We start from the raw sequence: 17,110 nt of genomic DNA, 5'->3' as shown, positions 1-17,110 counted from the left end.
TGATGCGAAATAATGAAGCAACGGAGCGACGCTTTCGATTTAAATATTTAGCCAACTATCACTTGCTTGCATCTTGATTACAAACACCCTTTTCTTGATTAAACAAGTTTCAAGCATTCTTTTTTATGGAAAAGTTGCACCTCGGCTACTCGGCTGAAGTAGTTTTCGCCTTTCACGCATTAGATCATCGCATGCATTTTCTTGTACTTGTCTTAAATTTTTCAGAATGATGATCATGGTGGTGAGACCGGATCAACAAAAATCTGCAGCGCAATCATGAAACAACCGATATATTTTTAAGTTTCTAGCAAAGTACCCCAATCGAACTTTATTTTCAAAAACAATATTATTACCGTGATATTGAACGTGATTTCAAAAGTTATGTCCGAAAAAGCAAAGGTTGGATCTTGCCCAATTATTTAATTGGCTAGATATAATTAATATTTTCACATTCCCTCAAAATTTTTTTGTCCAAATCTTCCTGTCCTCGAAGAGTTTAGCCCAATTTTTATTTACAGGACTCAAGCACAATTTAATCAATTTTTTTTACCAGTAGTGCTGATTTGCATTACACACATCAACGCTATGTCGATACAACATCAGCTCCAAATCGTCCTCGTATTGGAGAAATGACTAGAATTACATAACGTACTAAGACTGAAATTAACAACAGTAGAAGACTAAAACACAATATGTAAGTATATACGATCAAAAATACAATTTCGTTTTTAAGTTACTAGACTTTGGTAACTGAAATTAATTGTATTGATCTTATTCACAATGCATGCTAAATGGAATAAAAAGGTACTCTTAAAAGTGGAATTATACACAAAATATCTTACATGTTATGTACCTTTGTCTTATTTCATGAGACGAGAAAGCGTAGATCCTGTCTGTACATAATATTTTTTTCAATATCTTCCTTTTTTTCCAAAAAGATATATAAAAAATCTTATGAGATTTCAAAGTTTACGATTATTTATAATTAATTGATGAGCCTCCAATATTCATAATTCTAGAATCTTTTGATATCTTAAAATTTTATTAAATTGCTTATGTAATTTTAGTTGTTGTCAAATGTCCATGTATTAAAATATAATGTTTATAAAAGTGGCAAAAACTTGTGTGAGACGGTCTCACGGGTCGTATTTTGTAAGACAGATATCTTATTTGGGTCATCCATGAAAAAATATTATTTTTTATGCTAAGAGTATTAATTTTTATTGTGAATATCGGTAGGGTTGACCCGTCTCACAGATAAAGAATCATGAGACCGTCTCACAAGAGACCTACTTATAAAAAATTCACATAGATAAAAGGAGAGAGATCCTAAAACGCGAGGACATTAAATTTTTGTTCATTGCATAATTTTTGAAATTTTTTTCTTGTTCGTAGTCAATTCACAGTCTTATTCCATCAATTTGTATTTTTCACATCGTGTGCTAATAAAGTCCTACACGTTAGCAACTTTTGGTGTTATCGACGCCACTTCAGTATTCCAATGAAATATGAATAAAATTGGAAAAAAATACCATTAAGTTAGTTGATTAAAATAGTGAATTGAATAACTACAAGACAAAAATTGAAAAACATTTAAGTTATATACCAAAAAATGTGATTTTTCCTAGAACTATCATAAATAATTGAAAGTCTTACAAAAGCGAATCATGTGTATTTAGACAAATCTTGCTTTTGTAATGCAAGTTTCGTGGCTATAGATTTCTGTCTAAATTCATTGTACTCGTGCTAGGATATGAATGCGCTTTTTACCAGCTATTCATGAGGGGTCATGTAGCCACATTTTTTTGTTTTGACATTAAATTATTTACCATAAACCTTTTGTTATTAGAAAAGTAAATTTTAATTATTCCCCGATCCTATATAAATAAATCTATGGATATCTAAGTCTCTTTCAAAGAGTGGTAAGTCGAATTTCAGTATAGTCATGTATTTTTCAAATTTATGAAAATTTAGATCTTTTTTTTCCACGATCGAGAGTGTGATGTGCCACTGCTTATGTCAACGACACGCCAAAGCTACATCGAGAAAATACCAAAAACCAAAACGGACTAAAATCGCGAGAAGCAATTATATAGAACCAATATTACAATTTTTTTCGGTCTTGTATTTTGATAATTTTTTTATATTAATACAATGAATATTTTAAATTCCAACGTATTACATATAATTTAATATCGTAACATCTTCTGTGAAACAAATTAATCCAACCATCATTATTACATATATTTTCAAAATTAATCAACTGGGTCAATGGTTGATTTGATTAGTAAAAGAGTAGGTCTTATGTGAGATGGTCTCATGAAACTTTATATGTGAGACGAGTCAATCCAACTGATATTCACAATAAAAAGTAATACGCTTAGCTTAAAAAATAATAGTTTTTCATGGATGATCCAAATAAGAGATCCGTCTCACAAAATACGAGCGGTAAGACCGTCTCACACAAGTTTTTGCCTTAATAAAATAACATTTAAATGGAGAGTATTGAAGAATATTGTAGCACTATTGAAATAGTAATACTATGCTTCAAATTTTCAAAAACGCAGACTTTTCTTTTTGTTAAATATTGGAGAAAAAAAATGAACAAATAATATAGATTTTCCCCGATAAATTATTTGTATTGCATAATTTGCATGAATGACAAAGAGTGTGAAAATATTAATGAAATATAGCCCTAATCTTCTTTCACCCCATCAAATCCTTTTTCACTCTATAAATTCAGTCATCTACAAATCTCCAGCACAAAAATCCAACCCTAATGGACTCAACTTCCTACTTTCATCCTGCATCGAAAAGCGAGAAAGAAAATAGGGTTCTTGTTTTCGACACCTCTCTCATAGAAAAACAAGAAAACTTGCCCTCACAATTCCTATGGCCCCATGAGGACTTAGCCTATGAATCCGAGGATGAATTCAATGATCCACCAATAGATTTAAGGGGCTTCTTTAATGGTGACCAAGAAGCTGTAAATCTTGCTGCAAAGCAAATTAGGCTTGCTTGTTTGAACCATGGATTCTTCCATGTGATCAATCATGGTGTCGGTTCCGGCACGATTCAGGCCGTTTACGAACATATGGATGCTTTTTTTAAGCTTCCTCTCAGGAAAAAGCTTGCATTGAAGAGAAAACCGGGTGATCTTTGCGGGTATTCGGGTGCGCACGCGGATCGGTTTTCGTCCAAGTTGCCATGGAAGGAGACACTGTCCTTCTCTTATGAACATGAGAATGAACATGGCCTTGATGTGGTTAACTACATCAAATCTGTCATGGGGGAAGAATTTGAAGAAGCAGGGTGAGAGTTACTAAAAAAATCAATTCTTCTATTTAGTGGCACATACAGAGAATGATAATGAATATATATAAGTGACACCACTAAGAATGAAGTACGTACTTTTATACTTACAAATTTAGTTAAACCATAACTTCCAAGTCTTCAACGTCATAATGGTCTATGAATCATGGGATTCGAGAATTTTCCCATCTCTATCGTGTACCTTAATTTTGAAAACTTAGATTATAAATCTTGATTAATTTTTGTTAAAATGCATACTATCTATTTCACATAGACGTGCATACAAATTTACTGCGTATATGGTCATTTCAGTAACGTTTAAATGGCTTTCCATTTCTAATTTTTCCTTTTCTAGGTACGTTTATAAAACATATTGTGAGGCAATGAAGAACCTGTCGTTCATCATCTTCGAGCTCTTGGCAATTAGCTTGGGAGTCGATCGGTTCCGTTACCGTGATTTCTTTCATGATGGTTGCTCACTAATGAGAGGAAATAACTATCCACCTTGCAAAGAAGCCGGTCTCACTTTAGGCACTGGACCTCATTCTGACCCGAATTCCTTGACGATTCTTCATCAAGATGAAGTTGGAGGGCTTGAAATCTTCTCGAACAACAAATGGGTAGCGATTAGGCCTCGCCATGATGCTTTTGTTGTCAACCTTGGTGACACATTTGTGGTATGTATATATATGAACTTTCAATTTATCTTGATCTTCTATGTTGGTTTTTTTTTCGAGCACGATTATTATTGGCGGATCATATGGTTTAGACTGATTTTTAGTTTAAAAAATTCACATCTCACCCTTACTATCTCATATACGTATGATGATGATTTATTAAAACTAGCTCCGCTAAATAAAACAATCCATATATATTAAAGCTTCTTAGGAAGTTGTATGAAGGAGCAATGGCTGGGAGATGATCGATGGGTATGTATCGGTACTGACCAGTAATTACCTACATTATTCTATGTGATGACTATATATATCAGGATATGATCATGACTATTTGATTACATCGGAAGCGATTTTTGGGATAGATACATCAGTAAAGGAAGATAAGTATTGAATAAATGATACAAAAACTGATCAAACAGGTATGATTTTGGAAATAAAAAAGATTTGCAGCGGGGTTTTAAGGTACGCGAAAATGACACCATATCTCCCATTAGATTGCAGAGATGTGTGTTAATTACAATTGGTGTGCTTTCATATATATGAATGAAGATTTCAAGATCAATTATTGGTTTTCTAGCTCCCACCCCTGATAGAGAAATTATTACGAGTGCATTGACTAATGCAAGATGGTGTGCTTACACTAATTTGGTAACTTATATATCAATGCAATAAAGTCCATAGAAAAATCCCAGATTTGACTACCATTCTCCCCATTTTATGCTAACAGCTTCTACTTGAGTATGATGACAGATGCCTTTAAAAAGACATTCTTTCTGTGATCATTTTGGATAATTAATTCTTACATCTAAATTAGAGAATATTTGTTCTGTACCTTTTTTTTAATCACCTTGACAATATTTTCAACGAAAAAGATAAAAAAGCGCGTTTGAAAAATCCCTAAAATCATCGTTTTCGCGTTGTGCTAAAAAATGGTTTCACTGCATTGCCGAGCCATGTCAAGATATATTATTTCACAAAGGAATATAACGTACATGGCCACACGAGCACATATGCACTAATACAAGAAGCACGTGATAGACTAATGTGTACATAATTATAACACAATCTCTAGAAGTTAATCAAACATGGATCGGACTTTTTATGTTAGTGAAGTTGAAATATCGACTGATTTTGGTCAATACATACGGAATGTGTTATGCTTATGCAGGCGTTATCGAATGGAAAATACAAGAGTTGCCTTCATAGGGCAGTGGTGAACAAGGAAAAAGTGAGAAGATCATTGGTATTTTTTGTGAACCCTAAAGAGGACAAAATAGTGAGACCCCCCGTCGGTCTTATTATACGCGGTGAAGAACCAAAGGAGTACCCGGATTTCACTTGGTCGGATTTGAGAGAATTCACGCAGAACTACTACAGGGTTGATGCTAACACTCTACAGAACTTTGTTCAATGGCTTCATTCAATGCACAAGATTAAAAACTTAAAGCATCCCAACGATTAGCTTTCACTGCTTATTGTTTGTTTAGGTACAGCTGGTTCGGGACGTGTTTATGTTCTTGGATGCTTAATTTTGAGAATGGGGTTTGCCTTGTCTTTTACTTTGATGAAAAATGTTTACTATTGTTACAATATTGTGTTGATGTTGATCCGTTGTGGGTTTCCGGGGCGTAGCGACATTTATGAATAAAGAGAAATATGTTGCCCAAAGAAACATGGGCGTACTTAATTTGACTTAGATGGTGAATATTGATGGCGATTCTCGTTTTGCTACATTTTTCTATTTTTTATCAGATTAATTTTAATGTGAGTAATATGAGCTTTATTCTCACAACATGTGCCGAGTATGAGAGAATCGATATCAGATAAACCATATTCACAGAAAATTACAATGTTGGTCATGTGTGTGTGTGCTTTTTTTTTTTGGTGATTATGGTTTTGGCACTCTATTTTATTAAATGTCAATCTTAATCTTATATCTTTTAGTTTTTTCATTGAGAGTGCTGTGCTGCTTTGACACTGCACATCATATCAATACCAATATCATGTCAGCACCGCATTGGTGTCACATCTACATTATTACAAGCAAGGACTGAAGTTGCAACAAAAAAAAAAAACAAATAGAGACTAAGACTGGAATTCAACAATACAAAAAGACATGATGAACGGAGATGAAGCCAAGATTCAAAATACCCGGGGATGGCTTCGTCCGGGTTAAACACTAATATGGATGAGTATCCTGTTAAAATCGAACCGAGCTTTCTAAAATCGAATTAATCGTATATTTTTTGGACAAATCGAATGAATTTTACTGTGAAAACCGAATAAAACAAACCGAAAAAATGGATGTTTTCACTTGATAACCGAAATAACCGGACTTTTAGATATTTAAAAAAAAAACTAAGTTTTAATTAAAAAAATGCAATATAAAAATCAAATTAAATAAATTTAAATTTTGTTTATTAAAAAAATATATTTTTAAGTGTAGTTCTACTGTTCGATAAAATTTTATTAGAAATTTATAATATTTATATCATAATAACTTTATTAGAAACTAAAAAATATTTATTATTTTTTTATAAAATTTCGGTTTGTTAGGTTAATTGAAATTTTATATTAGAACTCGAAACTAAACCGAATTAACTAATGTTTTAAAAATTAAAATCGAACTTCCAAATAAACTGAAGCGATTTTTCAAATTAATTCAGTTCGATTAGTTATTTTTGTTGAAAGCGATATTTTGCTCTTTCCCGAACTGAATTGTATTTGCTTTTATCTTGAATCCAAAACAGATTTTTCAATTTTTTTTGACTCTTAGGAAATCATTCATGTCAAAAGCCAAAATCAGTTTGTGTCAATTTTTAAAGCCAACGGTAAAAAAAAATTAATTTATAGATTTGAATATTGATAAACTTGGTACATCATTCAAATAATTATATTCGAAATTCAAATAGTTGATAAATCATATAATAACATATATATTATGATTCACATCGAAATTTTGATATTTTTTAAAAGTTATTAATTTATTTTTCTCAAAATCAATCCTTATAAATATACACTGATTCATACTAAAAAAAATTGAAATTCTATAATAAAAAAAATTAGTATTAGTATAAATTAAAAAAAAAAGATCTAATAAAATATGTAGTAACTTGGTCTAAAAAATATATTTGAAACTTAAAGCTAATTTTAAAATTTAACTTATGTTAAATCGTTCAACCCTTTGATCAAAAAGCAACAAAAATCATATTTGATTATAAGTATTTGTAGAATACTATTTTTAAAAAAAATTTCATAGTTAAAAAAATTCTTAATATTTGTATAAATAAAGTAAGGCTAAAAAAATACTCAAAAATTAAAAATGCCAATTTTTTAAAAACTGGGTGTGGCTGGAGTCCATCCTAACCCAAATGTAACTCCACCCCATATGACGACAAAAGGTAAAATATACATCATCAAAAATATAATATTTTTTTTCTGAGTTCAAAATTTATCGGAACCCTCCAAGTATGGTTCTGATAATCCGACTCAAAGATCCATTTTTCAAAATCTAACGAAGTTAAAAAAAAAAATATTACATAACATCAACATAGAAAAAGAGAGTTTTAATCTTTGTAAGGTTATTAATTCATATGAGGATCATTGATTCGAGCAATTAGAAAAATATCCTTTAATATATATATATATAGCATGTATGATTTAAATCTGCTCACTTCCTACAGCTGCCACTCCTTCCAAAGTGGAAGCTGATTAATCCTGTATTGGACGAATGAACAACAGAAGTAGACTTTAGAGCTTAATTTGAAAAGTCTGGAACAAAATATCACAGGTCGGTCACGATCACAAAGTCTCGACCATAAAACTTTCTACAAATACTGTCCAAAAAGTGGAGAAATTCCCATAAATTAAAGTGCCTCCTCCACTCAAAATGAAATATCTTGCAACGAAAAGACCATGATATAGACGGAGGGAGACAGACAATTTTGGACTACAAAAATTATCCCAAATTTCCAGACAAAATATAGCATAATCTGAAGAAACAAACCAAAAACAAAGGTTGCATTTGCTGTCAACAGAAACCACACAATTTGGAAACAAAGAAACCATATGTTTTCTTGAAGTGGCCAGATATTATTAATCTGCCAAAACTTAAGTTTTCTGGCAAATTTGATCTGGGCATTTTAATTTTATTTTATGGAGATTTCCCATTCTTTATTTTATGCTAGTACATTTATATATATATATATATATATATATATATATATATAATGTTCTTTTGGTTCTGGAAAAGCTGTACAAGATTGAGGTCCTACTGTCAGATTCTGTGGTTCCTCATTGAACACTGGTTATCATGATATGATTGTTTCTTTACATGGCTCATGTATTTCAACTTCAACTTGGTCCCATATATGTTTCTAGACTGAATCTATATACATCATTAATCAATCATGTATTACATATTCTATTAATTTATTTAAAATTCATAAATAGTTAAATATTTACTATTTATCTCAAATCGTGTAATGAATTCTTAATTTCGTGGTTAACGATTAAGTTTTGGAAGAAGTTTATTATAATTGAGTTACGAACTCGGTACTTCATCTCACACTCCACACCTCGATGTCAGGTGAGTTATCAATCATCGGCTTACTAACATGTTCTTTTGAGTTTAAAGAAAATTTGTTTTCTATTCTTGATGCTATCTTCCAAAACAGTGGCCCTTCTTTCGTCCTGCTCCAACCTTTTTATTATTTTGAATGAAAAATCTTTATTTTTCTTTTTTCCCCCTTTCTTGCTGGTCACATTATTTTGTGGATGCAAAGTTTAAATTTTGTAGCGTCAGATAAAAGGGTTGTGGTCTTTTTCGGAAGTTTTCAAAATCTTCGGTGAAAATTGCCTTTCTAGCTCAAGAAAAGAGCTCGAATCGCCAGCCGGTAGCGTCAACTTGAACTCTGTTTTCCTATTCATATATGTAGACATACTTAAATCAAGATATTACAGAAATTCTAAATTCTTAATAAATAATAAAATCATATAAAAATATCAATTTTTTTTTTAAAAAAAAGTTGTGTGTGCGCGCATGTGATTCAAGTATGTACAAGTTACATGCGCAATTGCTAGGTTTGACCAATTGAATCATTACCCTTTATAATTTTGCATAATTTGATATAATACTGAGATCGAGATTTGGTAAGTATCTTTGTACAAACCTGTAAAAATTATAGTCCGCGCAGCTCAATGTTTCTGGCTCCGCCACTGATGACATAAACACATGTAGTGGCGGTCATCAGTGGCGGAGACAGAAATATGGCTCTTACCGAGCTAAAATTTTAAACTCTAAAATCTTTTAATATTTTAAATTGACCCGGGCTAATATCATTTTATTCCAAAATTATACAAAATTTACATATATATTTTTTTAAAAAAAATGGACAAGCCCGGGTACATGTGCATGTGTCTACACCACTGAACACATGCATGCAGTGTATATATGTCGCGGCGGAGCCAGGAATATGACTCTATTCGGACTAGAATTTTAAACTCTAAAATCTTTTAATATTTTAAATTGATCTACCCGAACTAATATTATATTCATCCAAAATTACACAAAATTTACATATAAATTTTTTTTAAAAAAAGGCCAAGCCCGGGTGGCAGTGACTGTGGCTTTGCTACTGTATATATGTACAGTATATATACATACAATTTGTTCAAAATAACTGTGATAAACAAATGGCAACACATCCTATTTGTAGCCGAAGATTAAATATCTCGAACGGCAACAAACATGGTCGACCTTTTTCCCTGAAAAGGAAAGTCCCCGAGAGACACGAAAATGGCATTTAGATTAGATCTGATACATTCAAAAAATAAGCAGACATCCATTCAACATCCACCAAGCTACACGTAGTTTTCTTTCTTTTGAGCTCAAACACAGTGCACAAGGGATGTCTTAAAATGTTGACACAAATGCATGCAAAAGAGGGCCCAATAACTAATAAAACAGACAAAAAAAGAAGAAGAATTTAATAGTTATTTTGAAGAGTGAAAGACTACGATTTTTGCTGGTCGTATTCCCTTCCCTTGGATGGAATTATTGGGTTCTATCAATGAAAACCGTTTTCTCTAAATGTTAATGACTTTACGAGATAAAATTATACCTGATTTAACGTGGTAGATGTGACGTCGAATCATTTTCAAATATCACATCAATAATTTTTCAGTGTTACGTAACTGTCAATCGGTAAAAAAAGAAAAAAAGTACTAAAATAAAAATCAAAGTCCATATTGCATTATCTGTTGCATGATGAATAGAGATGGGTCGTTGGATCTGGTGCTAACGACCAAATTCCATTGATGTGATATTTGTGTCTCCGTCTACACTTCAAGAACTCGAGTGATTATTGCGCGGGTCCATGTTAATAATGACGAATTTACATTGAAAACGAAAATATCTAGCTTCTTGTTGACCTTTGCCAATTTATTGAAGCTACTGTTTTATCATGGAGTTCCTATAAAATAATTAATGATCAGATAAAATATCACTCTCATGTTTTGATGTGACTTTAGCTTAAAATAAAGTTAATAGCATCTTTAGATTGATTTAATGTTGCATTTAGATGGAATGATTTGATATCAATTTGATGTCAAAAACTTGTGTGAGACGGTCTCACGGGTCGTGTTTTGTGAGACGGATCTCTTATTTGGGTCATCCATGAAAAAATATTAATTTTTATGCTAAGAGTATTGCTTTTTATTGTAAATATCAGTAGAGTTGATCCGTCTCACAGGTAAAGATTCGTGATACCGTCTCGCAAGATACCTACTCCAATTTGATTACTTCAATCAATTTATGCGTGGTGAATTTCATATTCATTCATCACTAGTCCATGCAAAAGCAATGTTAGTTACGATGAGTTTGAAATACACTCAACATGAGTGTTATTTCAATTCCTTAATCATATCAAATCATTTCATCTAAGCGCAATCTAAAATTTGAAAAATGAATTGGCACAATTATGTAGAGCCCTGTTCGAGTTAGAGCCGATCGAGCTAGAACTTGATTGAAAATGTTTGAGTTTAATATATACCTAGCTAGCTTCAAATTTATTAATCCAAATCGTAATCCAGAAGGACGAGATGTATATAATAGTAGTTTCATCCAGTAATTTTATCAAAGTCATAAATCTTAGGTATAAAAGATTGATTGATTATTTATTTCCATTATCCCCGACACTTTGCTCAAGTTTTACAAATAATTAGAGATGATGCGGGCTTAGACCTGTAACCTATAACCCATCATTTTTAATGGGCCAAAATGTGGCATTTAAATATAAGATTGGGCTCGATTCATTTTGACCCAAACTTTAAGATGGTCCAAACGAAAAGAATATTATCGATACGTATTCTAAAGGGTCCATCCGCGCGACCAAAAAATAATCAATTTTTTTTAATAATTATTAACAATAATAAATAAAGAAACTCGTGCGGCTTTTCTTCCTCCGATGACACCCGAGGAACGCCGGGAAGCATGAGCTTCACCGGGCTGGACCAAATCTTCGGGAAAGTCTCGGCGGATTGGTCAGCGCCGCACAGCACCGCACTTGAGCCTTTTCTGTTGCATGTGCATCCCCTGCAGAGTGATTCAGCTTCTCTACTTATCACTGTTACTGATTTCCAATCCAACACCTTTCAGGCCATCAAGTCCCGCCTTCAGCTCGAGGACATGGTCAGATTTCGTCTTCTTGGATATCGTTTAATTTGTTTATATCCAATTTATGTTCCATTTGTTATAGGTTAAATGAATGAAATCGATTATTAAATGGATCGGTGAGTTTTTTTCTAAAAAAAAAAAAAAATTAATTATAAATGTTATCGTTTCAGTTGTTTATATCCAATTTATGTTCCATTTGCCTGGTGACATATCAAGTCGATTGGTAAATATTTTGATTATGATATTTTTGATTGAAATATGTAAATGAATATTCTCTCACTTTTATGCAGAGAGATGCGGTTGGAGTAGGTGGTTCTTGGTCAGAATTTTTAGATTACGTCGCAGCTTCCCTGAAATCGGATGATGTAAAGCTTCTCATGGAGGGATCATCTGAATCAGGAGGTAATTTACCAACTTCCTCTTTTCAACAGTGCTTCTTTCTGACATCGTGAATTGAACTTAATAGATCAAATTTAATAACCAAATCCTTTTCATGTGTACCCATAACGTATCACATTGTGTTTAGTGTGTCTTGCTGGGAATTTATCAATTTTTCTTCATGCAATCAACTCTCGCACTGTTTAAATTAGGTCTAGTAGGTCACTGTATGGTTTATGGGAAAAGATACCTCCATGAAGTTGGGACGAACCAAATTGCTAGTGGGATTCGATTGAGTTAGGTTGATGGTAAAAATTCAGCTCATCACATTATTTGCTTACCGATGATTTATATTGGGTTCAGTTTTTTTAGTAGTCAAGTTGATTGGTGAATTTGAGTTATATTCCTTCAATGTCTGTAGGTTATTGCTAGTTGCAACTCGATAAATCTAGGTCAGTCCGTATAATCTCAATAGCGCTAACTGAGAATGATGATTTAGGTTGGGAAAAAAAGTTATTAGATAACTCATACAAACACACATGCACACGCTCACACAGACATGCGGGTGTATGATTTGCTGTTCTTGAGCAGGTGATTAGGAGGCATGATATTGATGATTGATGTCATAAAATATTATATGGATTTTTTGGAAGGGCACTGGCATGGTGTTTCTGATAGCAATAAGTTCCGACTGATTCCTCTGCCTTTTCATGATTCTATAATGAATGTATTTATTTAGTGATATTCGTCAGTCCTCATTGAAGAGAAGTGGGGCTAATTAATTCTAAGATTTTGGTGGGAGCAATCTTTGATGCACGCTTTCGTTAGTACATGTTTTTGCACCTCTTTGGTCCTATAATGTGTTAATTCTTTGAGAAATATTTGTTCCTAAGGTCCATGTTCCCAAGAGATGTTAGAACACATGGCAATAAAATGACTTTTGAGAGGCAGGAATTTTTGATGTTTGTGAGCTGATATTTATGTATGGACATTATGACTGATGCTACATTGATCATTAAAATGTCTGCGGAGCACATGTAGTTTTGTCTACTGTGGAATGCATCTAAAGTTGATTGCATTTTTCTTCTTTTTTCAGGTGCTTTGCATGCAAAATTAATTGCACAAAAATCAAAAGGAATGCCTCGAGTCTCGATTTCCCTTGGTAAACTTGTTGATGGAGCTGCTTGTAAGGCTATGGAAAGTCTCTCGCGGGAGCTCTATTCAGAATACAAAGTGGCTCATAATTCACTTACTGAAGGTCACTAATCAATTACATTGCTAGCAAGTATTATTTGTTATTTTAAGCCAGTCGGATGATGACATTTTGACAATTACAGAGGCAGGAAAACTTTTCTTTAGTTAAGGATTATTTTATGGTCCATGTTTTATGTGCTTCTTCTTAATCAGGAAACAAACCTTCAATTTCATCATTTTAATTTTTTGTAAGAATGCTGAATCTATTTCTTGTTTTATCCGTCTTTTTATTTTGATGTTAAAAAACAATGTGATAATATCAAGTGTACGGATAAAAAAGACTCAGTTATCAAGTTTGACCTCTTGAGTTGGATTCACAATGTCAGAGGCAGTTTTGAGAAAGATAAGTGGAAGAGAAACTAATTGAAAGAAAAGAATGCGTGGAAGGAAGTAATAAAACTCGCTTACCAATTATTTCTCTATGCAAGCGTATTTTTGTTGGTTGTATGATTTTTTTAATTCTGAAATTCAAATGTTATATATTAAGAGTTTTATGAAAGTAGGATTACATGCTATGTTTGTATCATACCCAAGACCCTCCTAGACTTGAGATTGTCAAGGCTTTTCCTTTCCGTCACGACTCAAGGTAAGGCACAGTCCTTTAATGAAGTTTGTGCCTTAACCATTAAGCATAAATCTTGGTGCTCTATAAAGGCTCAAGGCCCTTCTAAGCACACAATTCAAGGTGGAAATAGTAAATCAGCAATTGAAACAAGGAAATGAACATCTATTTTCACTTGTATACTTATGACTTTTGTTTCACTATTCTTTAATAATTTGTAAAGTACATTCTGCATTTTGTGTGATCAAATTCTCTTTAAATATTTAGATTCTAGCTTACTTTTGTTTAGGGTGCTTCACTTCAATAAGGTGTGTGTCTCGGCTTGTGTCTAGGCTCTATGTTTAAGCTCTAGTGCACCTTGTGTTTCTAATTGCTATGATTTATATTTAGAGATGCAAGCCATTTATGCTGTATTTTGGCGGCAACGTGTAAAATGATTTCCCTTTGGTTGCAAGGGCAGGAAAAATTGAGATGATATCTGATTATACCTCAAATAGTCTACTCAACCAATATGCGACTTGAGTAATTATGGTGCCAGAATTTTTTATCCTCGTGTTATGCAAACAAAGTTAATAATTCACATTTTCATTGACCACCACCTGCTATCATAGATGGAGACTGTTCTATGTGCCGTTGGGTTCATCTCATTACGTCATCTGCATTATGGGACCAAAATATTCTCTATTTTATAGTTGATAACATTTTTTATCTGTGATTGTGTTGTCAGAGAAAGAGCAAAATCTTCGATTGACCAACACCGTGGCTGATGAACAGGTGACCCACTTCCCCCTGGCATCACTCTTTTAGTAGTTAATAGTGCTGTTACGTGAGTTAGCGCTGGATCTGTCTTGACTGTTACCGGTTGCTGCTTCGATATCTGAAAGTTTGTGTTCAAAGTTTTAGAAATGCATGAATTTTGATGTGTATTACCTAATTTTGTGTCTAGATGCATGAAAATTGGAATTTCAACATTTTTGACAATTTTCTGTTGATTGGTAAGTAACACAAATTTTTGTGGGTATGAATATCTGTTTAGTCTCAATTCAATTTCCCAGAGAATTTCAAAGTTCTTGGCCAAGGTCTTTGAACACAATCTCAAAAAAATATTTGGAAGCATAAGTAATTATACATTCACAAAGGCTAGTCACCAAATAAAAAACCATCTATCAAACTTGTTAATGACTTTGAGTAGAACCTCTATGCCAGATGCAACAATATAATTGTTTTTGGATTGGTTATCCTTGACATGATTTGAATGTTGTAATTTTTTTATTGTTAAAACGATGAATTCGCTTTCCATCGATACTTCACCACTTGTTTATGATCCTTAGCGAGAACTTATTTATATTCTCTCCTTTTCATTTGCTTTTGTCTGAGTTTAGAGCTACTGTAATTGATTTTGCTAGACTTGAAAGCTAAATATTTCTAGAAATGATCTCTGCATGCATTAGATTTATATGCAATTATTGAAATCTGCTTGCCATATCTTTCTGATTCTTCTGTGTTCGCTTTTCCTCAAAAATATTCCTCAATATCATTGTAGGAAAAGAACAAGGTAATGCAGAAACAGTTGGACTTGATGTTGTATTCTAAAAAGCACAAATCTCACAAAATAAATGATAGAGTGGGCTTGGATAACCATGTTATGGGCTCACAAGACTCTCCAGGTGTCAATTCATTCTTTCAATTTATTGCTTTCTGAAACATTTTATTGTGATGAAAATATCGTAATATTTGAGCCCATCTATTTGCTTTCTAAAACATTTTATTGTGCATACTTGTAAACAGAGATGCAACTGAAATCGATGGGTTCAAATATTATAATATTTTCATATATAAGCTCAAACATTTACCTTTTTTAGCTGGAAAAAACGTGTTTGAACTTGAAAGATGAACAGTTTTGGCTCGAGAGTTTAAATTTGAGCCAATTCGCTTGGTCGGAACCCATCTGTATGTACCAAAAACTCAAATAATGACTAGAGCTAACAAGCACGCATAATTTTAAATATGTTTATACAATATTAACAAGCTTAATAAAGTTCGAAGGCTATTTATCAATAACTTGGAATCAAGTTGTACCAAAAATTCAAATCATGACTTGAGATCGCAAGTATGTATAATTCTAAATATGTTTATGCCATATTATCAAGTTTACTATAGTTAGAAAGCTATCTATCACAATAACATGGACTCAAATTCCACTTGAAATATAGTCGATTTTGTTTGAGGTTAGGCCCAGATTGATAAGTTTAAACATGAATGAAACTATATTCGAGTATCTTAAAAAGTTTTTTTAGCTGGCTCGATGGGGTTTGAAACCTAGGTCTATGCTAGCCTAATCACTATCGATCGATGAAGGGAAATCACCCCCTCCCTTTTATTAACCCGTACTTCTTTCACTTTATCACCGTATGTGACCTTTTAAAATTTCTCTGTTGGATTTGTAATATTTCAAATATCTCTGTTTGCAGATAAGCTTGCTGCTCATAGCCCAAGCTCAACCAAGGCCACAAACCGAGTCGTTCCTACACACCGCAGGTTCTTGGCTTGTATGGTTTTGTTTAATTGTGCAAGTATTCAAATACACTGAACGACCTTGATCTTTTCGGCAGATCAAAAGTAAGAGGTGCTATTCTTAAGGACACTGAAGATGATTGAAAAACTTGAGAAGGATACTGATTCCATCTTCACCATGTGTGGCTGGATCTACGAAAATCGGCAGCTTGCCTTTCTCAGAACAATTGTCCTCCATTCAATAATGGAATGAAAATCGGATATCTGTTCAGATTCACTTATGCACAAGTATGGCATTAGGGAGGTGCAAGATTTCGTGAGATGTTAAGATGTAGAGTTTATTCGAGTTGAATCTGTTACTACGCTGCTTGCTGTGATAATTGTCTCTGTACAAAAGTTTTTTAACCAAAACAAAAAACAAAAAGTTTAACTGGAAATGTTGGCTTCTGTTCTTGGTGTTCAGATTTTCCTTTTATTACCACTTTAGATTGAGATTACAGCTTAATTATTTTTTAGATTAATTTAAATATGAAACATGTTGAGGCTTGAATAACTAAAATCACTTAAAAATGCTATATATATATCCTTATTCAAGAAAATGAGTACAGTTAGGATTGGAACTTGGACCTAATTCAATCCCAAAAGTTAGTTCAAGGGAGAATGATTGTTCAAGATCATATATACAACTCTCAGGTATTTTATCCAACCGATGTGAGACAACTAATACACCCCCTCACG

At 32.9% G+C, this 17,110-nt stretch overlaps 3 protein-coding genes across 3 annotated transcripts in view; all 3 read left to right on the top strand.

Moving 5' to 3' along the window:
• The window catches only part of LOC142536889 (uncharacterized), a 90,454-nt gene that overhangs the window by 36,285 nt on the left and 37,059 nt on the right, over positions 1-17,110 (top strand). The window lies entirely within an intron of this gene.
• Positions 2,718-5,633, top strand: LOC142538065 (gibberellin 20 oxidase 2-like). The gene is made up of 3 exons (XM_075643508.1): positions 2,718-3,312; positions 3,668-3,989; positions 5,158-5,633. Exons 1-3 carry the CDS (start codon positions 2,780-2,782, stop codon positions 5,449-5,451), a joined length of 1,149 nt encoding a protein of 382 aa, XP_075499623.1. The 5' UTR covers positions 2,718-2,779; the 3' UTR covers positions 5,452-5,633.
• On the top strand, positions 11,409-16,834 carry LOC142536885 (uncharacterized). Its single transcript, XM_075642276.1, has 7 exons — positions 11,409-11,679; positions 11,955-12,066; positions 13,139-13,300; positions 14,586-14,632; positions 15,402-15,525; positions 16,330-16,396; positions 16,471-16,834. The coding sequence occupies exons 1-7, from the start codon at positions 11,482-11,484 to the stop codon at positions 16,514-16,516; spliced, it is 756 nt and encodes a 251-aa protein (XP_075498391.1). The 5' UTR covers positions 11,409-11,481; the 3' UTR covers positions 16,517-16,834.

This window comes from Primulina tabacum, chromosome 2, assembly GCF_025594145.1.
Source record: "Primulina tabacum isolate GXHZ01 chromosome 2, ASM2559414v2, whole genome shotgun sequence".
Classification (NCBI taxonomy): domain Eukaryota; kingdom Viridiplantae; phylum Streptophyta; class Magnoliopsida; order Lamiales; family Gesneriaceae; genus Primulina; species Primulina tabacum.
Note: the sequence above shows the minus strand (reverse complement) of the source record. Positions and strands in the feature narration are given on the sequence as shown.